A 16,934-nucleotide genomic window follows, 5' to 3' on the forward strand; every position below is an offset into this window, starting at 1 on the left:
GCTTCTTGAAAGGGAGCTGCCCGGGGCCTGCTCCAAACCAGCCCCTCCCCTCACGCCCCCATCCCAAGATAAGGGAGGCCCCTCACCCACTGATAACCAACTAAGCAGATCTCAGTGGGGGGACACCAACTATCAGATCAGCTTATGGGGACTGGAACTCCTCCCCCCACCCTCCCACTCCCTCTCCCCCACCCCCCACCCCCCACCCCCACCCACCCCTGGAGTTTGGGCCAGCCTGGCCAGGCCTGTGGCTCACTAGCAAACAGAAAGGAGGATATCAGCTGGGATGGCTCCTGGGCCACTCCCTGCATTCTGAGGCTGGATTTGCAAGGGTAACCCTCCAGAGTGGAAGGCCGGGGCTCCAGAGTCCCTGTCTGGCAAGCACTGCCTCCCCACCAAGTCAACACAGCCACACCCTCGGGCACGGCATTCAGGGGAAGCCCAAGGAGCCTGCCCCAGCCTTGGCACGTGGCTTCTGGTAGTCCAAAGGGTAGCTTTGAGACTGGCTGCCGAACCAGCACATGGTGCCCCAGCCTGAGGGAACGGTAATTCTCTATTCTGGGCCACGGCCCATTGAGATGGACTACCAGAGGGCACGATCAATGGCCTCGGAGCTGGGCCGAGCTGCCCGGACACCAAGGCCGGGGTGACTGAAGATCACAGGAGTGCAAGGACAGCTTGGGGGAAGGAGAGTTACAGGAAAAGTGGTGCTCCCATAAGCAAAGGCTCAGTTGCCACAACCTATCGATCTCTAACTTCAAAGGGCTTTCTACACACTTTCAAGTGGCCCAAGAGAGTGGCAGAGTTCTCTCCCTTAATACAGCCACCACGGCTTTTTGGAGACAAAAGTCGGGTTGAGTCAGCTCCCGGACATTGTCCATACTTCAGCTTCTTGACCAAGCATGGCTTCCCCAAATTAACTTCCCCAGGTTTTCCTGCTCATCTCAGCCCAGTCTGCGGTTCACACTAGCTCTGCTCACATCACGGCCCCTGCCTTCCTTCGCCTCATCACCCCTCCCTGCCAGACCAACCGTGAGGGGGAAGCCGGCGGCCACTGGCTTGCCGGCTGAGCATTGAGGGATGGTGCCCAGACAGAGGCTGAAGGCCAGCGGGGGGCCAGGCCCCCTCGCACACACATCGCTTTGTCCCCAGTGAAGCTCTGCCAAGAAAGTGAAATCTTCGTACAAAGAACCACCTGGATGCTGCCGGAGCCCACAAGTTCTTCCCGAGGAAGCTAAAAGCCACAGAAACCTCACATTCTCAAAACAACGCCAACAGTGGATGACCCAAAGGTCAGCGGCCACAGAGGAGGTGAATGGGGCTCCAGCACCGATCACACAAGAGCAGCAGGCTAAAGAGCAGCAGCAGAACCACTGAGGACAGCCAAAAAGGACTCAAAAGAGAAAGCGACCAGTTACATCACAAGCAAGAAGGCTCGCCAGAGGGGCACTCTGGACACCAGCTGGGCACCGGGCAGATGGAAAGAGCCTCCAGATCGGGGACACTGTCCTATGGGAGCTCTGTGGAAAGTCATGTCTATGGATCGCTCAGGATGACACGGCATGGAGGCGCAGTGATCTGTGCTGGTGGACACAGAATCCAGCCTGCTGCCAAGCATTTTGGTGAGTGAGCAGGGAGCGCGCGCGCGTGCGTGCACACACACACACACACACACACACACACACACTGTCTTTCGAGAAATTCTGCCTGCTCTGCTAAGCCAGGAGCCCGCCAGCCCATGACGGGCACCTCAAAGCAACACCAGCCAAACATGGTGGAGTGCCAGCAAGCTCCCTCTGCCAGTGTCATTTGCCATCTGCCAATGTTTACCCACTCAGCCTTCGGTCCCATGCCTTCGCTTCTGGGGAAATCGGCCCCACTTGACTATCAGAGATTAAGAGAAGAATCCTGTCCAGATGAAGAAGAAATGGGAGTTATTGGCTGCAGATTAGAGCACAGAGGTGATGGTGACCTTAGTGTGTCACCTGCAGAGAGATGATGGGAACCACCCAGCTCCCAGACTCGGCACTCAGACCCAATAGTCTGAGAAGCCAAACTCCTCTCCTCTCCATCCTTGGGGGCCTGAAAAACAACCCATACCAGTCCAAAAGATGAAGCACGAGTCTCTGAATAACCAGTGAGCCGAGCTCACTCAATCTGCCCATGGCCAATGATGGTCTGAGAAGGGACGACACGGGGTGTGTCCCCACGGTGCCCTGTGTAGCTGGTTGCACTATCTACACTTCTCATCTACACTTCTGAAAGGAGCTTCAGTACTATTAGGCAGCATGGTGTGGCAGAGTCCCAGACTTGGGGGCAGACCTGGGTTCAAGTCTCTGACTCTGCCTTTGATCTGCCTCGGACAAGGTATTTAATTTCCTCCTCTGTAAAATGGTAGGGGGAGGACTAGATCAATTCTAGGATTCCCTCTAGCTCTAATGTTCTCTGACTCCCTGACTCAATCAGAATAAACAGCCCAATGGGGAAGGAAATTGGCTCGGTACAGGCTCATCAAATTACGAAGAGCCTTCGGCTCTCAGGAAACTTGGGCAAAGAGAAGTTCATCGCTATTAGCGCAGGATAGGTGTGAAGAGCAAACGGTGAAGCGGGATTAGCTCACCAGAAAGAAAGCTGAATCAGACAATCAAAGAATAACTACTGGACTCAAGTCTTCATATGTGGCCAGTCAGCGGCCAGCGAAAGCGCACAGACACACAGAAATCGACAAGGACGGACGGGCGGGGCCTTACGAGCGGAACCGTTGCCCGCCGCCACCGGACATCACCATGGCCAACCTGGGACTACTGCAGGGAAGCAACAATTCACTAATTTACAGGGAAACATCAAGGTTCTTTTTTCTCTCGGGTCATGTCTATCGTGCTCCTCGGTCCCCTCTGACCCTCCAGCCCGCAGGCTCAGTCGGTATCCCTCCAAGGCACTGGGAGCTGAGAGGCCTTGGAGCCACAGGAAAGAGCCCCCCCGGCAGATTCTCCAGGGGGTTAAGGAACTAGAGAAAGAGGTGGGGAAGGGGGAAAAGGTCTTTGCCATATGGAGGAAGGGATGTTGAAACATGTACGGTAGTCCTTCAGCAGAATTTTGGCAAGAGAAACAGCTTTTCGGTAATACTTCTTAAAAATCTAAGTAGCTGTCCGACATCATGGAAGAGTGGCTCTGAGGAAACCGATGCCTAGCGGAATATCTCAAGACGCACACGCGTCCGTTTATCTGCCGGGAGAGCAAGCCGACGGATATGCGTTACCGTAGGCCCCCGTGGCCCAACAGTGGGGCGAGCCCAGAAGAACAGCCATTTCTCTACATGCAGTGACTTAAGGATCACTGCTTCAGGGTCTCCAAGAAAAGGCCCTGAAGGCACACAAGGGACATGGATTGTTCTTTCCGGTGGTCAACCCCCGTGAAGGTTCCCCACTGCCCCCCCCACAAGGATAGCACAGCCATCCCTCCCCTACAACTCAACAGCATCTTATACCTCTATGGAAACAATTGACATCTATTGAATACAAATACAGATTCTCAACTGAAATAAAAATTAAGGCCTCTCATTAGCTCAAGCCTGGAAACTCCCTGGCACAGCCATGCAACTCCCCACCTCGGGCCTAGTATTCAAACAAGGAATGGGACCACGCGCTTTCTCGGCCTTGTCTGTTGCTTCTCTCCTTCGTATGTTTCCTAGGAGGTCAAGGCCACCCAAACTTTATGTCCACACGGGAAATCAGGGAACCAGAATCATTTCTCCAAAAGGGATAACCGACACGGTGGGCTTAGCCGAAACTCCCCATGGCCGGTGCTTTCATTTCAGGGGATGGCTGAGTGTGTGAGTGGAGAGATGGATGGATGAAGGGTCAGTCAGAGATGAGGAGATGGATGCAGGGGTGGATCAATGAATGGAAGAGCAGATGGGTCAAGGAATAGTGGGTAGAGAGATCTTAGATGGATTACTAGCGGGATAGGTGAGAGGACTTGGGACTCAAGAACACATGGGACACACAGGTGATCGGAGGGGTAGGATGGACAGACAAATGAGCGAAGGGGAGATCTGATAAGGTAGATGAATGGGTAAAAAATACAGCCTAGCCCAGCCGTGGGCTGGAAGAATGAGCAGACCGAAAAAAGAACCCCACCATAATGAGTTATATCATGGTGATAGGAAGGCATTCCCACGAATGCAGGAGCGGAGAGTGACTCTAAAACATCTCCAAGCAAAGGCTCAGAGAAAAACACCGTTCAGGCCCAAATTAGAACTCCTGGAAGAGATGTTTAAGAGACTTTAATGCAGTAGTTATTAAAAAAATTTTTTTTATAAATGCAAATGAGAGTGCTTGAGGAACAAATTGGAAAAGAGAACTTTAGAAGAGAGAATCAGAAAGGATCGCAGCTGAATGGGCTTATGGATGGATGAGTGCGGAGGCAAGCGAACCAGATGAAAGAGAGGGATGGCCAGCTGGATGGACAACTGGGTGAGCGAGGGGGTAAGCAGATGCGTGGCGGAACGGACAAACAGGTGGATGGATTTTTTTGTCTTTGTATCCCCACTGCCCAGCACAGTGCCTTGCACGGAGCAGGCACTTAAGACACACTCGTTTGTCTCGTTAATGGGTGCGGTGTTTTCACAGTGGGGATTCCTTTTGGGGATGGGGTGGGCACTAGGGTCTGTGATTCTCTGAGTAGATAAAGGAATGGATGGGGGTGAGGGTGGGGGAGTAGATGAATGGGTTGATGGGTAGGTGGAAGGACAGATCAATGGGTGAATGGATGGAGAGATGGGCAGAGGAGTGGATAGGTAGAGAGATGGATAGATCGCCTAGGTTACTAGGCCTTTATAATGACAAGGAGTCCACGAACTAAGCAACCCTCACTTAGCCCTTGACTTCCTAGCCTCAATTCAAACACGGGTTTTTTCTTCCAGGGCATAGGCCACAACTCTCAAGCCTTCTTTGACAGAAACCGTGAGTTTTCCAAGGGCCTAGAAACCCATCTGTCTAAATCTTTTCAAGATGTCAATGAGCTCAAAAAAGAAGCAAGTCCTATCTTTTCTCTCCCGTTCTTTTTAAACTTCTCTTCCTCCTTCCTTCTGTCTCTCCATCCCTTCCTTCCAGGAAACCAGAAAAGTGTCAACAGTTGAGTCTTTGGGGAAAGACCATAAAAGAGTGCCAGCCATGCCTCAGTGGGCTTCTCAAATGAAACTGTTTGGGGAATTCTGCTGGAAGAGGAAACGGATCGCTACAGAGACACACGAGCAGGTTCTTAGAATTCAAGCTAAATGGCCAACACGACAGACAGCCTAACCTGAAACCCGCCCGGGGAGACCCCGCAGGAGGGGAGCAGCACCCACACGCTCCCTCTCAAGAGCCAGCTGGTGAAGGGACACAAGGCCAGCAGTAAAGATCCTGCCCCAGCTCACTAGCAGAGCCAGTGCTAACTAGGTCTCTCCTCCCCAGATCGTTATTATTTAAAAAAAAAAAATCCACAAATCATTGCCTTGCACAATTATTGTCGAAATAAAAACGAGCCAGCCCCGTCACTGGGGGCAGGCAGAGGTGAGGCCCCTAAGTGCCATCACACATGGAGGGAGTCAAGAGGTAGCGTGGAGATCGTTCTGGCGGCCCCCGGGACTACCTTCCCGGGCGGCTCTCCCGGGACAAATCAATTGGGCCCAGTGAGAACGGGCTTTGCCGTGAGAATCTCTGTAATGTTCTCCAGGCATCTTGGATCATGGGGAGCTACGGTGGGGGAGAGCCCCCCCCCAACCTTCCTGAACACACTTCTTCGAATATTGCCTTTACAAAATAAAATAAATGTGACGAGCTAACTTTCCCAAAGCAAATGCAGACCAAGAGTAAGACAAAGCGAGTGGACCCGGAGAGGGAGGCCCCGGACTCGGAGGCCCCGGACTCGGAGGCCCCGGACTCAGCGCGGGGGGAGGGGGGGTGGAGTTCGAGGGGAAGGGAAAACCTAGGGTGAGGGCTAAGATCATAGACGGGGTCTCCTTCCCAACACACTCATTCTGCCTCTCTCTCTGGGGACAGCTAAGCCATTCTCTTCTGTCCATCCTACTGCAGGCAAACTGAATGTGGGAATGGGAGCCAGAGGGGCAGATGGGCAGGAGCTATCCGAGAGCTGGGGCAGGGGGGGCTTTCTTCCTTCTCTAATGCCAAAGCGGACCAGACACTGGGAAAAGCAACAAGCCAGGCATTTGACAAGGAAGTGCACGGGCAGCCAGCCCATGGTGGAGAGCTGCTCCTGGCTACCGAGGCAGCTGGTGGAAACAGCCAGGAGATGCTTCCCCCCATAGCCCCGCTGCTCAAAAGCCCCATGCGGCCCTGGGCTGGCTCCAGCTGGCAAAGGTATATGATGGGGGGGTGGGGGGTATGGGGAAAGGCTCCATTCCTAGGAAGGCCGGCTCAGCCCCCGTGCCTTCCGTCCCTTATGCTGGGGACATCCAAATTAGGTTGATCGGTCTGTCTGTCGTTCGTGCCGAAGCACAGAAAGTGAGGTCCTACAGAGTCTTGGGGGGGGGTGGGGGTGTCCGGCTCTACACGCGCCAGGGCCGGGGCGGGTGAAGGCCCTCCCTCTCCTCACTAGCGGCTGCTGTTCTTAATCGCTTCTTTCGCGGCAAGGATCAGAGGAGTCAGGCTGGAGAGAGGCTTGGCTAGTTTTAAAAATGGATGCTGCAAGAAAAAAGGAAAAGGTTGAGCATTATTGGGGTGGCGTGCCCCTCCACGGCACAAGCCGTTCTGCGGGGCTCCATTCAGTCCTGGACCATCATGGGAGGCCCCATTCAGCCAACTGATGGAAGGTCAGAGACCCAGAAGCTGAGAGGTGGGAGGGAATGTAGAGACCTCATTTAACAGAGGGGAAATTGAGACCCATGAGAAGGGAAGGGACTTGGCTGAGATCATGCAGGAAGTGAGAGACAGCAGCAGGATCCAAACAGGGCTCCTCTGATTGTACTACACCACCACGGGCCAGCTTTTGCCCTTGATTTCTAGGACTTCCCAGAACTGAGTGCCACAGAGCTGAAAGCTCGGGGTTAAAGGCCTGCACTGGTTGGACAGTTCTCCAACTCCTTTCTCTGACTCACGAGGTGACTTTACCTGGGAGGAGTCTCTTCAGTTCTGCCAAGAATCTCCCCAGTTAAAGGCCACCCTCACGCCTGCCTAGCTTGACCCCTCTCCTCACTGTCCCCTCCCCCAGAAATCTGGTTTGCCTCCTAACCCCCAGCCCTGGTTGGCACAGAAGGCAGCGGGCAGGCCTTGCTCCTTCTCCACTCGCCTCTGTCCACTCTCAGGCTCCAATGATCCCACCCACATAGCAGCCCCCAAATCTCTAGCTCTACATTCAGGCTCAACATCTCTCCTCAGGAGTGTCACTGCCACCCTCACTCACTGTGTGCCAAACCTGACATCGATGTCCCCCCCCCCGCCCTTTGTGTAGGGCTCACTACCCTGTATTCTTCACTCCCACCCCTTAGTCCTTCTCCCTGTGCCCTGGACTAGAGGGCTCAAAATCAGCATTTGTACTCACTGAAGGCAATGGGCTGGTGTGGGACAAAATGGGATGGTGCCCAAAGCCATCAGTTACTAGGCCCCAGACTCTGTATTGGACACGAGGGTGTGACATCAGAGAGAAAGAGACCCCATGGGAGCCTGGGGATGCTACTCTGGCAATACCTAGGGGCCGTGTCCTCCTGCCACGTCTGTGAGTTAACCAACCAAAGGCCACAGGCTCACTACAGTCCAGGCCGTGGCCTGTTGGCACCAGAGAACACATGGCTAATTGGGGTAAAGTCTGATAACTGTGAGTGCCAGCATCAGGGCGATGCTGAAGAAACACCGATCCCCAGCCATGCTGCTGCAGTCCCAACGGCCCAATTGTGGGAGGTTGCCTCCACTCTCTAAAGTCCGGGCATTAAAGGCCCAGAGCCTCAGAGCCTCTGGGACAGAGACGTGGTATTCCCAGACATGAACCTGGACATCGTCCCTGAGTGCACAGGGATTCTGGGCGCCCAAGACACCAAGCTCCCGTGAGAGGAGACCGAGAAGACAGACCACACGACGGAGTCAGGAAGCCCGGAACCATCTGAGCACTGCTCTAGGGCCACACACAAGGTCCTCATTTTTCAGAGGGTACAGCGGGGTATGGTAGGAAAGGGGCCCACTCTGGGGCCAGAGAGGCAAAAGCCTCCCTGCACATGTGACCTTGGACCACCCAGGTTCCCTTTTTCTTTTCTTTTCTTTTTTTTTCCTGAGGCAATTGGGATCAAGTGAGCTGCTTAGGGTCACACAGCTAGGAAGTATGAAGTGTCTGAGGCCAAATTTGAACTCAGGGCCTCCTGATCCCAGGGCTGGTGCTCTAGTCACTGCACCACCTAGCTGCTCCCCCAGGGTTCCATCTTTGAACCTCAGTTTCTTCCTCTATGAAATGAGGTGGTTGGGTTTGTTGAATTCTAAAGACATTGCTAAGGCTAACACGATACTCTCATGGTCCTTTAATACTTCCAGGATCTCTGTTTGTCCCTCTCAGAAATGGGAGGCGGAGGAGGATAGACTCTGAGAACATGTGTAAGGTACCTTTCAGCTCTAGTCACCGGCCAAGCTTAGACCAGCCAAAGCAGAAGTTGGGGCTGCTGAGCTGCTACAGAATGGGACAATGGCGCTTGGAGCTGGACAGATGGCACGAGCCGTCACAGCTCTTAGAGAGCACGAGTCTCCCTCCCTTGATGGATTACTGAACGGAGGCCTACCTGGTGAGGGGAAGCGATCTGACCAAGGTCAATTCGAAGGCAAGGCCTTGGACTCCTTGCCCAAGGGTCTTTGCTACCATGCCGGCTTTTTCTAGAAGCAAGGCCCCATTTTGCAAAGAGAACCTCACCTGATCAATCCCTCAAGCTACAAGTGTCTATTGAGAGCAGACATGGCCCTTGTGGAAACTCAGGGCCCAGGAACCCAGGCAACAAGACAAGCAAGGGGGCCCTGCCATCCTTCCCATTGGCCTTTGCTCTGTTTACCTGCAAAAGCTCCTTGGCAGACCCTCGCCGGTCCACATCCATCTCCAGACAGCGGTTTAAAAAGTCTCGGAACACAGGAGAAAGTCTCTCAGGGTTCTGGAGCTCCGGGGTGCCATTAGTAGCTATAAGGTACAAGGCCTGGGCAGAGACAGGAGGCAGTTAGGCAAAAGAGCCCCTCTTCTGGGAGCTCATCGGGTGCTCACGCCCAACCCCTGTGGGGATTACAAGAGAGGGCTCTGTCACCTCATTTTACACAGAAGGCCCAATGTGATTGGCAAGAGGGCCCACAGTTGGCAAAGGGCACGGGAGGTGGGCTCTGGTGCTGGCTTCCACTACTCCAGTCCAAGCCACCAAAGGTTTAGCAAGTACTTGCTGGGTAGGCAGAGCACCAATGAGTACTGGGAACACAAACAAGAAGGCCCTTTGACTCCAACCACTAGGTAACTGAGGCTCAGGGAGGGGAAACCGATATGTCTATGGCAAGGTGGCCTATGGCAGAACCGGAATCCAAGGTGAGACCCAGATGAAATGGAGGGGGGCAGGGGGGACTTCTCCCTGCACTGTCCTGCCGCCACCTGCCCCACACCTCCTTCTGCCACACCTTGGGAAGGTTGGCATCACCCTCCGGGCCAGTGACTAGGCTGTTCCTGGGCCACACTGCTCCACAGGACCCCCTCCTACCTGTCCCTGCTTCGGTCCCCAGGCTGGGGATGGGAAGCACTGGAGGCAGCCAACAGGCATGAAAGGGAACCATGAGGCCACGGTACAGAGACAGGGCTCTGATTCAGGAGGAAGCCATGGGAACAGGGCCTCGAGGGAGCCTCTCGGAGCCGCTCCCCAGTGGGCACGGGAGCTTACAAACACCAAGGCCAAGTCCCAGACAGGGAATCTGAATCTCTAGGCACCTGCTCCTCCTCCTCGGAGCACTATGACCCCTTGGCCCCTGATGGGGCTTTCTCCTCGTTCCCAGCCCAGCCCGGCTAAGGCGACGGCCTGCAAAGCATCCAAGGAACTGCAGTTCCACTGCCATGAGCCTGCCTTCCTACGGCCTCTCGGCAGCTCTGGCTGGAAAAGATCATCCTCCCCCTGGAGTAGGCCGGCCCCCTGGGCACGAGACCTACCTGCCATCACTGGACCCAGACTCCAGGGGTTACCAGTGTGACTGAGCTGCCAGGCCCCTTGGGGCCTTCTCACCCAGTCCATTCAACTGAACAGAGCAGGAAACTGAGGCCAAGAAAAGGCAAAGAACCAGGCCATGGCTCCACAGGCATTTAGTGGGAGGCCTGGGGCAGCAGACTTGCTAATGACTCTAAGGTACCTTCTGGACCTGAAATACACGGAGTCAAGCAACGATGTCGTTTGGGAGCCCCCTTAGCAATGTCAAGCACCGGGCCGGGCACGCCCAGTCGGGCCAGTGTTGAGTGCCCGTAATCCCCGTGGCAAGGAGGCGCCACTCGGTGCTTGGGAAAAGTCAGAGGGAGCCCTCGTGAGGTAACCGTTCAGGGAGAAGCAGCCTTAGTCAGCTTGGGCCCCACCCGCCCCATGAACTGCGGGCAGGGTGGCGCAATGGGGAATTCTCCCCCACTTACCCGGAGAGGATTTTCATTCAGGTATGGGGGTTCACCCTCCACCATTTCTATGGCCATGATCCCAAGGGACCAGATATCCACTTTAGGCCCATAGGCCTTCCTTGTCACCACTTCAGGGGCCATCCAGTAGGGGGTCCCCACCATGGTGCTCCTTTTGCTTTGTTCGGGAGTGATCTGGGCACAAAACCCAAAGTCCGCTGTGGAGAAGAGGACGGGGTCAGATCCGGACCTGGCTGTGAAATGGACACCTCTCCCCCCCATATCCTGAGGAGCTCTTCCAGAGCACTCAGGCCACCCCTCAGAAGGCAACAGACAGGAAAGGTAGCTCCCCGGGCTCAGGTGGAGGCTGTTTCCAATTATCTTCTACCCAAGAGAAGCCCCATGGCCAATGGATAAAAAACCAACAAGAAGTGGATTCAAATCCCACCTCTGATGCACACTGACCAGCTGACTGGGCAAATGACTTAAACTGTCTTCATGCCCACCTGCACTCATGGAAAGAATTTCCTCCCCTGGGAGTTCTCTATACCCGAAAAATGCCGGCCCAGTCCCCGTGGCTCTCGCTCTCCAGACCAGGGCCTTGAGCAGGCTGAGGCAAGTTTGCCCCAAAAGGACTGGCACTGACTGGGAAGCAGCAGCGAGCATGGCAGCTGCTGGTCCAGCAGCTCCATGACTGGCCATTTCCAGCTCACGACCCCCAAGTCCCTTTCCTTGGGATCCTCGTGGGGCTTGGATGGTCCCGAGCCCTTTAGTGGTTTCCGCCAACAGCCAGGGCAAGTGCCCGATTCTTCTGAGCAGGCCCAGGAGGAGCAGGGACTCCTCTGGTTGCCTGCTGAGAGCCAGACACCAGCAGCTCTCCAAGAGGCTAGGCCACAAAGCAAGCCCACAACTGGGCCAGCCTTCCTTGGGAGGGGAAGGTTCCTCACAGAACACTTTCCTCTACCTTGATGGGAGGTACAAGTAAAATGATTCCTATTTACAGATCGGGAAACCGAGACCAAGAAAAGAGAAGGCTAAGGGATCCTAGATCAACAGCTCCCCATCTCTTTCCTATTTCTCTGCTCCCCACGAGCCAGCCTTCTATGGGGATCCAGGATACTCTCCAAAAGGAGCTCTAGATGCCCCCTCCCCGACTTTCCCAAAGTTGAGCCTTCCATAAGGGAGCTGCCCGAGGGGTCTCCTAAGCAGGGAAATGCCTTGGGCAATAAGAGGAAGCCAAAGGAGTCGGTCATGAGGAAGTGATAGAGAAAACCTATCCCATCACCGTAGGCTCGCTCACAGCTCAGCCAGATCTGAGAGGATCTGGTTATCCCATTTCTTAAAGTACCCTGCTGGCCCGAATTAGATGGCCTGTTCTGGGGATCCAGACTCCTGCTACAGAACCATATGGAGCAACAGAAGTGAGCCGGGCCTGCATTTAGGGAGCGGAAGCTCCTTGAGGATAGGCTCTCTTCCATTCTTGTCTCTGACTCCCCACTCAGCACTCTCCCAAGCTCTGGGCCCCAGATCTGCCAGCTTCTCCACTTCAGCCCCTCCCATGTTCTAGAAGCTTCTCGATGGCAGCTAGGGCTCCACTCCGACAGGAGCCCCCCATCAGCCCATCTACAGCCCCCGGGCACCTACTAAGTTTGACGGAGCCATCCATCCCGAGGAGAATGTTGTCACTCTTAATGTCTCTGTGGATGACTTGGTTTGAATGCAAGAAATCCAAAGCCTGGAGACACTGAAGCAAAAAGCTCCTGTTAGTTAAAGGGCTGAGAGCACTACCCTGCTTCCCTCCCAGCCATGCTCAGCTGTGGGTACACCCAGAATGGCCCACCTCCAACCCCCCCATAGTGAGGGTGAGAGGGTGAGAAATGGGGGGAAGAGGGTATGGCTGGGGATCTTCCTGGCAGCACCTGAGATTGGGCTGGAAATGGTGGGAAGGACAGGCTGGAGGAAAGTCCGCGTTCCGGCGTCCACGGTTGGTCCGTCGGCCTGCGAGGTCCTCAAAGGCCATCGTTTCCAAGGCCTGGGACTCTCCTATCGTGGGGTGTGACTCAAGTTCTTACCTCTCTACAGACAGCCGCTATCTGGCCTTCATCCATACAAGTCTCCGTGACAACATCGGTCAGAGAACCGCCAGCCAAGTACTCCATGACTACCCAGAGCTCGTCGCCCACCAAGTAGCTGTGAGGGGCAAAGGAAGGGACCGGGCTAAGGGCCACCGGACTCTAGGCTCCAGGAACCTGGATTTAAATCTAGAACCTGCTACTTGGTGTCTGTACACAAACACAACTTCTCTGCCTTCAGTTTCCACATCCATAAAAGGGACTACATAACCTCAAAAGTCATTTGACACTCTGGCAACTCACATTTTATGTTCTAGAACAAATCTAAGGACAAGGTGGAAACCCAGATGGCCCCAAGGCCCAATGGTCACCCCTTGGAGAAGACACAAGAGAGAAAGAAATGTAAAGGAGGGAAGGTGAGTTCAGGGCGGGGAAAGGGCAACAACTCCCACGTAACAGGTGGCGAATTGTGGCAGTGTAGACTGCCCACCTGGATAATTCTAACTTAGTCTAGGTTCTTCACATGGGCTTTGCAAAGAATCACGTCCTACGGAACTGAAAGGCAGGCTTCTCTGAGACCAGCTAAAGCAACATAGAGCAAGGGGAACCAGCACTGGGTCTGGAGTCCAAAGATCTGGTTTCAAACCAATGTGACTGACTGGGCAGATCTCTTCCCTGCCATTACCAAAATCAAGGAGGCTGAATTGAACACCCCATACCAAGATGATGTCAAAATGGGTTCACGATTTAGACAGAAAAGGTGGTACCAAGCAAATTAGGGGAACGAGGGATGATCTACCTCTCAGATCTGTAGAGAAGGAAGGAATCGATGGCCAAAGAAGAACTAGGGAACATTGTGAAATGCAAAATGGATAATTTTGGTTACAGGAAATTAAAAAGGCTCTGTCCCAAAAAACCCAATGTAGCCAAGATTCAAAGGGAAGCAGAAAACTGAGGCGGGGGGGGGGGGGAATTTTACATCCACTGTTTCTGATAAAGGCCTCATTTTTAAAATATATGAAGAATTAACTCAAATTTATAAGAAGCCAAGCCATTCCCCAATTGATAAATGATCAAAAGATAAGAACAGACAATTAATTTTCAGATGAAGAAATTCAAGTCATCTATAGCCATATAAAAATGCTCTAAATCATTAGGGATTAGAGAAACACAAATTAAGACAACCCTGAGGTACCACTTCACATCTCTCAGATTGGCTAAGAGGACAGGAAAAGATAATGATCAGTGTTGGAGGGGATATGGGAAAACTGGACACTAATGCATTATTGGTGGAATTGTGAATGGAACCAGCTATTTTGGAGAGCCATCTGGAACTATGCCCAAAGGGCTTGTATCCCAAAGAGAGCATAAAAAGGGAAAAAGACACACATGTGCAAAGATGTTTGTGGCAGCCCTTTGTGTAGAGGCAAGAAACCGAAAACTGAGTGGCTGCCCATCAGCTGGGGAATGGCTGAATAAATTATAGTATATGAATGTGATGGAATATTATTGTTCTGTAAGAAACAATCGGCAGGAGGATTTCAGAGAAGCCTGAAGAGACTGACAGGAACTGATGCTGAGGGAAGTGAACAGTACCAGGAAAACACTGTATACAGTAACAAGAAGATTATCTGATCAACTGTGATGGATGTGACCCTTTTCAACAATGAAGTGTTTCAAGGCAATTCCCAGAGACTTATGATGAAAAGACAAAGAGAACTATGGAGACCGAATATGGACCAAAGCAGAGTATTTTCATCTTTTTTCTTGTTTGTTTGCTTGTTTTTTTCTTACGTTTTTTCTCTTTTGAACAGAAAAATCAAGGAGGTTGAGATGGGCACTAGGTTCTCTTATCTCATGGGGCCTAGAGTCAGCCATGTTTCTGAGCTGATATTTTTGAAACCGGCCTTTAAACTAGTGAATGTATTTTATCAGCATGGGGACAGTTAGAGACAGAGGGAAGGTCTGGATATGGCACCTAGATATAGCTGATCCTGGCTTTCCAGGTACGTTTGCCCCCAAAACATTCTAAATCGTTCTTTTTCTTCTTGGTGCATCTGTATCACCAGGAACCAGCACTCTGAATGAGGGAGGGAAGGTTCAGAGGCTCAGGGCCTCCATCTCCTCCTGGCTCATATGAAAAAGCTGGCCTAGATTGTCTTTGGGGTCACTTCCCACTCTAAGCTCGTGCCTTTATGATGAACCCAATCCCAGACCCTGTCATGTGATTAAAAAAAAAAAAAAAAGGCAAGTCAAGCCCAGGAGAAAGACAAAACCAGACCAGAGCTCACGGCCAGCGACCGGCAGAGTCAAATCTGGACCCCCCGGAAACACACAGACCCAATTGTGTCTCACTCTGGATTCTCCCCAACGGATGACTGCACCCTTCTCAGGGAAGAACGAGCCAAGGCAAGGGCCTCACGGGGACCAATCTGGAGCACGTTGCTGCTAGAAGTTAGCTGCCCCACAGCCATGAACTTTAAGGAGTTCCCAACCAGGAACTTACCTGGGTTACAAAAGCAAAGACCATTATGGCCCTCTCCTCATGGTCTACACTATAATCGGCCTGATGGGAACAGTGGGTGAGTAGCAGGGGCTAAGCCTCAGCCTAATTGTATGGTGAATGTGCTCGCTTGGGACATGGAGCCTTGCAGCTGTGTCCGTGGGTAATGAACCTTCTCTCCTGGACTACCTCTACTACCCATCTATCAGGCCTCACAACCTATCAGAACTCACAACTAAGTCAGAGAGAGCCCATGACCCCTAAGCCAGGTGTGGAGGGAACGCCTCCCCTAAGTGGAGGTAGGTTTGGGGCTAAGATCTCTGTCCACATGGGGCAGGCAACTGGCAGCACCGATTCAGCAAACTGCAGAATACCCGAATGACAGCCTACGTAACACAAGGTTTGGAGCGATGGGCTTGGAGTCACCACAAGTTGGTGTTCAAAGCCTGCCCCCCAATAGCTACTACTAGCTGTGATACCCTGTGGCAAGTAATTTCACCCCCTGGAGCCTTAGTGTTCCTCATGGTATATAATAAGGCCAAAACACCCACAGCCCTTGCCTCAAAGGGTACTGGGAGGCTCTGAGAGCTCTATCAAGCTGAAGACTCCCTAGAAAGGGTGGCTCCGGTTATGGTAGCTAGCAGGCCCACCTGTCACCACAGCCCCCAGCAAAGAAGTACTTACCTGTCTAAATAATTCACAATGTTGGGGTTCTTATTTTCCCTCATGACCAGAATCTCGTTAATAATTAATTCCTTCTTGGGCTGCTGCTGGAGGTTCATCTGCTTTATGGCCACCTGAGAGGACATTGGAGATCCAAGCATGAATGCGATCCAAGAGAACTCCCTCCCCACCGGCCTCCCAAACAATCCCCATATCTTTGGAGAGATGGCTGACACAGGGGCCTCAGCCAAGCAGCCTGGGCCCTGCACACTGCTCAGATGGTAGCACTTACCTCCTGTCCTGTGGCGATATCCAAAGCAGTATAGACAGTACCTGATGCCCTGGGGGGGTGGGGAGAATGGAGAAAAGAGTTCAATGAATGACCAAGGAGACTGGACCAAATTGTTTGCATTTTGCCCCACGGAAAGAAACGGAGGGATTGAGAGCGCTCCTTGCGAGCCTCGATTGAAGGATGAGAGAGGGGCCGAGCTGGGACCATGGCTTCTCCAAGTCCGTTCTCGCCACTCTCCACCCAAAGCAGCTTTGGGAACTCCCTTCTGGTGTCTCCAGCGTCGGAGGGAGCTCTCACGCCAGGAGTGAGTTCCTGAAGCCTCCTTGGGACCATGTTAAATTGTCAGCCTCCTGAAGGCCAGCTCCTCATCTTATCTAAGCTTTCTTTCTCCCCCTGCACACAGTAGGTATTTAATGAAAATGCCTCTAAATCCAACATCTGGCTGCCAAGCTAGTGACCACTGGAGTGGCCCTGGAGCCCGCTAAGTCCACTGTTCAGTCTTCTAGGAGGGCACTTGTACCTCTGACATCCCTCCAACCCAGGGCTGGACTTAATGCTTTGTTGGTTATTTTGATTTAAGGACAATTAACGGGGTGTGTGTGTGCACCCACATCCCCAGCCCCCTGCCCAGGAGAGTGCTCTCTAGACACTGCCAGGGTTCAGGGAGTGAAGTCATCACCAGCCGCTGGAGGACACAGTAACACATGCAGAGCACCTGCCATTCGGTCTCTGCCCGGCGCCTCCCAGTATCCCCAGGCGCCACCGTTATCTGTGTTCACAGCCTTGGGGTTCCTATTTTTCCTTCTCCCTT

The 16,934-nt window shown here is 53.1% G+C and overlaps 1 protein-coding gene across 4 annotated transcripts in view; it reads right to left on the reverse strand.

The window, feature by feature from the left end:
- Positions 1-224: 224 nt before the first annotated feature.
- PAK3 (p21 (RAC1) activated kinase 3) overlaps positions 225-16,934 on the reverse strand; it is a 112,404-nt gene continuing 95,694 nt past the window's right edge. For all 4 annotated transcript variants that reach the window (XM_051968117.1, XM_051968113.1, XM_051968112.1 and 1 more), the window contains 7 exons: positions 16,124-16,172; positions 15,853-15,965; positions 12,666-12,783; positions 12,238-12,337; positions 10,615-10,811; positions 9,026-9,163; positions 225-6,686 (listed from right to left, as the gene is read on the reverse strand). In XM_051968117.1, the coding sequence (XP_051824077.1) occupies positions 6,597-6,686; positions 9,026-9,163; positions 10,615-10,811; positions 12,238-12,337; positions 12,666-12,783; positions 15,853-15,965; positions 16,124-16,172 (805 nt within the window). In that variant the 3' untranslated portion in view covers positions 225-6,596. The remainder of the gene's footprint in view (positions 6,687-9,025; positions 9,164-10,614; positions 10,812-12,237; positions 12,338-12,665; positions 12,784-15,852; positions 15,966-16,123; positions 16,173-16,934) is intronic.

Source organism: Antechinus flavipes, chromosome X (genome assembly GCF_016432865.1).
Source record: "Antechinus flavipes isolate AdamAnt ecotype Samford, QLD, Australia chromosome X, AdamAnt_v2, whole genome shotgun sequence".
NCBI classification, from domain to species: Eukaryota; Metazoa; Chordata; class Mammalia; order Dasyuromorphia; family Dasyuridae; genus Antechinus; species Antechinus flavipes.